Genomic DNA, 4,551 nt, shown 5'->3' on the forward strand with positions numbered 1-4,551 from the left:
AAAAAACAACAATACTGATATACTGAACAAATATCACAAATTAAATTAAAAATAACTACTAACGGTACATTCCCAGGAGATGGCGGTAACGGGCGCCAACTGCCGTTACACCTCGTAGAAGAAGAGGCGACCTCCGTTATGTGCCCCCTCCCCGATCAGCAGAGGCTCCATTTTGTTTGATTCTGGAGTTTGCGGTCACCGTCGACAGTCAGCAAAGGAAATACCCCCTAAAGGTGCGTGTACAGCGACTGAAATCCACCATAATGCCACAATGCTGTTGTCGTTTTGTTAAAGTAACCGTTATCTGTCGTGTGTAAGCGTCGTTTGTGTAGTTTAGCTCGCCAAACGCTGCTTAGGTATAAGATTTGGTATCTAGGCCCCGACATACTGGCTAGCTGGCTACAGAAAAAAAAAAAAAAAATAGGGCACTTGTGACTTCGACGTTTTCGGCTCGTTTTTTTATTTTCATCGTTTTCTTTTAAACTGTGTTGGCGAAATCTTTGTAGTTCCAACGTCAATGTGTTCACTCCTGTTTGCAGACAACCTAACGTTACTAACAGCAGCGAAAATGAGCGGATGTCGTATTTTCATCGGCCGCCTGAGCCCGTCTGCCCGAGAGAAAGACGTGGAGAGGTTCTTCAAAGGATACGGCCGCATCCGAGATATCGACCTCAAGAAAGGCTTCGGCTTCGTGGTGAGTCATGGGAGAAAAAAAAAAAAGGTTATTGTGTTTAATATGCCGAGGATGTTGCCCGATTGCATTAAAATAAATGGGAATAATTAATAGCTCACGTCAGCAGATCCTGTTATTTATCTTAATCAGGCTCTGAGTGTTTTAGCGTAACTTACATTCACATTTACGGCCTTGGTTTTGTTCTGTGTCCTGTGTGTTGACACACCTACACAGCACGACGACCAGTGTGGACCTGTTTGAAACCAGTGCTGCCCGATGGGGCTTCCTGCACAGCACATTTATTCATTTAATCAATTAATGTAAGAGCATAAAAGAGTCTCAGTAACGTGATATAACCATGGGACAGCGTTTAGCGTTGTGTTATGGATTTAATTTTGCCTTTAGAAATGTTTATACATTTATTTAAAATCATTTAATTAAATATCTAATTTGCATACATAGTCAGACCCTTTGATATGATCATTCACAGATTGACAGTGGGTTCTTTAGCATCCTGGAAAACCTGGATATTAATAGACTCGTGGAAACAAGTGGGCCAAATATCCTGGAAATTATCTAGGATGTCCTGGAAAATGTTATTGTATTGTTGCCCCCTCAGATTACCAGTGGAAAGCTACAGAAAAATCGTGTGTGGTGAGCCAGCGAGTGTCCTGTAACCTGTAATGAACCTGCGTCATTATTAAAGGAGGAATAAAACTGGGAAAATGTATAAATACCTGCCTACTGGTGACTTATATCACCATTTGTGAGCAAGTGCTGTTCATTATTGTCTAGAAAACTCCTGGGAAATGATTTATTAAAAATGATGGGAGGCCTGATCCTGTTTGCTACAATTTTAAGTAAAATTAAAACTGCGATCGTTAGTTAAACAGCTCCGTGATCAGTATGGAAGTGGGTCGTTTTCTGCTTTGTACGTGCGTTTTGTTTTTTTTTAATCTGAGGGAAGAAAGGCTTCACTGCCATCTTTTAAAATAGTTACTGTTCTCACACAAAGGTTAAGAGATGTTGTTCTGTTTATTGAAGGAGTTTGACGACCCAAGAGATGCTGAAGATGCTGTTTACGAGCTTGATGGCAAAGAGCTGTGCAATGAAAGGTACGAGTTCATTACGGCAAATGTGAATGAACTGAGTTTGTTTTCCTCTCCACCTTGCTCTCTCTGTTTCCATGGTGACTGGTTATTTTAAAAGAATAACTAGAAGACCTTTTTCCCTGTAATTTCAGGGTGACTATTGAGCACGCCCGTGTACGTCTGCGAGGTGGCCGTGGCAGAGGAGCTGGCGGCGGAGGAGGACGCTTCTCTGATCGCTATGGCCGAGGCTCCCAGAGCAGTCGGAGGTACGAATAAAAAAACTGACACCGCCCACAGATTTAGCATTATATTAGCATTATAATGGCAGATGAAGGAAGGCACACGTGTAAATGAATCGCCTTAAAAGTACACTGTATAATTTGGTGAAAGGTCAACGATTAGATTATTTCAGTCCCTTTCTAATAGCCACTGTTGGTGTCCGTGTTTCTCTTTTTCCCGTTGTAATTAATGACCTACAGACTGGGAATGTTCGACAGCTCACTTAAAATGCAGCGAGCACACGGCTCGTCTGTGCTCGCTGCATTTTAAAGATCCTTGACATGAATTAGCCTTGCTATTGACAAGTAGCTAATGAGATCTCTAACGGCTGTATCTCAGCCCCACAGTATTATTGTTCAGTTGAGTGAGTCTGTTTTTACCTTTATGTTTTTCAGTCGAAACCCTCCTCCGATGCGCACTGAGAACCGCCTGATCGTGGAGAACTTGTCCTCTCGCGTCAGCTGGCAGGTTAGTATTGCCACATGTTTTTTTATGCACAGCAAGTCTCTAAAAGCTGCAACACCACAAATGTTATCGCCTCCAACAGTCTGCTTCCAACAATATACACATACAGAATTATAAACTGCTAAAAACATAGAAACTCTGTCTCTGGAATCAAATCAGCTGCTAATTTGTAGTAAACAGTCTGTTACTGTGATGAGGCCCAAATTGTTCTTTAATAAGCACCGCTCTTATTAATCTGCATCTCGTGCAGTTAAGTAATGACTCAAAGAGCAGTAACAACAACAAAACACTCTGTTTCTTTTTTTTTTTCAAATTTTAACCAATTCTTCACCCCTTTATTTGCCAGCCTGACTGTTGTGTCATATGGAAGAGCTCGCTTATGGTGGAGTTAACCCCTTCTGGGTCCTTCTGTCTGGGTTGAGCCTGTGGTGTCAGCCAGTCTGTCCTACTCCTAGTTGATGCCTGCTGGTCATGTGAGCGCTCGCTCCACACTAGAGGCGCTGGCGGCCCCTTCGCTCGCAACACCCCCTGTCGAAGGCAGGGGGGCGCCTGGTGTGAGGCTGAGAGCGAGAGAGAGGAAACAGAGAGTTGGCAGAGAGAAAGGAGAGGAAAGAGCGAGAGTCGATGGTGATGGTGGTGGCGTATTGATCGATGGTTCGTTAATTTGAGGGGCTTCGATCGATCGATATCCCCCCTCCCTTCCCCCCTCTGGTGTTCCCGCACATCGCGAGAGAGAGTGTGAATTCCTCCCAGGTGCCCATGGATATAATCTGCTGTTATCCCGAGGTTATGGTGGGCTCGGAGAGCCTGCGGCCCACCCCAAAGGGTTTCGCTCTCAGGTAGTAGTTTCCTCTCTTCCACCCTGTTCACTCTCTTTACTGAGGCGGGGTGCCGAGACAGGGGCGGTCCCGGCGCGGAGCCCTGTGACCTCCTTGCCAGGGAAAATGGGGCTCTTAGTGCCAAACGCTGCCCAAGCGGTGCCACTGCAGTTCAGTTCATGCAGATGGTGTTCATGTCTCTTTAGTTATGAGCAGTGGGTCCAAGAATCTCTAAGCTGGAGCAAATACTCAGCCTGTAATTGCAAATGTCAAAAAAAAATTGGTCGATCTCTAAATTGGCACGCATTTGACCTGTATTTTTCTCTAAGGTTGTGTATTTTTCTTGTAAAATAGATTGTGTTGAATGGCTGATTAAACAGTATGTGACGTTCTTGGACTCATCCTCTTGGACTCATCTGCAGTAGCCTGTGTAGTCCTCTCAGAGAATCTAACCATCTCTCTTTTTGGGTAAATCAGTCCTGTTTTATGTCTCTGCCTGTGTCCCGAGCCTCTCCGTTAGTTGACTGATGTTTACATGTGTAGGACCTGAAAGATTTCATGAGACAAGCTGGAGAGGTGACATTTGCAGACGCACACCGGCCCAAGGTCAACGAAGGGTAAGACCATTATCTCTAGTAGGAAAACTACCACCTGACAACAAGCACGTGTAAGATCATTAATAACTAATATTGTCTCTTTCACAGGGTTGTTGAGTTTGCCTCTTACAGTGATCTGAAAAACGCCCTTGAGAAACTGTCTGGAAAGGAAATGAATGGCAGGAAAATCAAGCTCATTGAGGCAGCCAAAAAGAGGTGAGTCGTCTGCTGGAACCTCCATTCAGTAAAAGTCAGCTGATTGTGGCTGATGAATTTCTCTTCACCCTTTTTAATGTTTGTTTTTTTATTCACAATTGTGTGCTAGAATCCAAAATGAATTCCAGTAATCGTAAATCAATGCCACACCTGCATTCAATAAACGGAGTTAGATGGAGGAGTCCTGACATTTAGTAGACGATGGGATGAGCTGTTACATACGATGTTCTTTAAACCCCTTAAAAGTCACAACACAGACACAGGAAGCCCTCTGCATGCTTTTTTTTAATTTAATTTTATCTCATTTTTGAGCATTACATTTAAAACCTACAAGAAAGATCAGACTTTAAGGGAAAGCAGATGAGAACAGTTTTAATGAATATAGATTTTTATTACACTTTTTTTTTTTTTTT

At 43.3% G+C, this 4,551-nt stretch overlaps 1 protein-coding gene across 1 annotated transcript in view; it reads left to right on the forward strand.

The window, feature by feature from the left end:
• Window positions 1-92: 92 nt before the first annotated feature.
• The window catches only part of srsf5b (serine and arginine rich splicing factor 5b), a 6,391-nt gene continuing 1,932 nt past the window's right edge, over window positions 93-4,551 (forward strand). Inside the window, exons 1-7 of the mRNA XM_035678380.1 lie at window positions 93-233; window positions 540-694; window positions 1,718-1,788; window positions 1,917-2,030; window positions 2,439-2,511; window positions 3,870-3,943; window positions 4,031-4,138. Of these exons, the coding sequence (XP_035534273.1) occupies window positions 569-694; window positions 1,718-1,788; window positions 1,917-2,030; window positions 2,439-2,511; window positions 3,870-3,943; window positions 4,031-4,138 (566 nt within the window). The 5' untranslated portion in view covers window positions 93-233; window positions 540-568. The remainder of the gene's footprint in view (window positions 234-539; window positions 695-1,717; window positions 1,789-1,916; window positions 2,031-2,438; window positions 2,512-3,869; window positions 3,944-4,030; window positions 4,139-4,551) is intronic.

The sequence above is a fragment of the Morone saxatilis genome, unplaced genomic scaffold, assembly GCF_004916995.1.
Source record: "Morone saxatilis isolate NCDOM2014 unplaced genomic scaffold, NCSU_SB_2.0 Contig7, whole genome shotgun sequence".
Taxonomy (NCBI): domain Eukaryota; kingdom Metazoa; phylum Chordata; class Actinopteri; family Moronidae; genus Morone; species Morone saxatilis.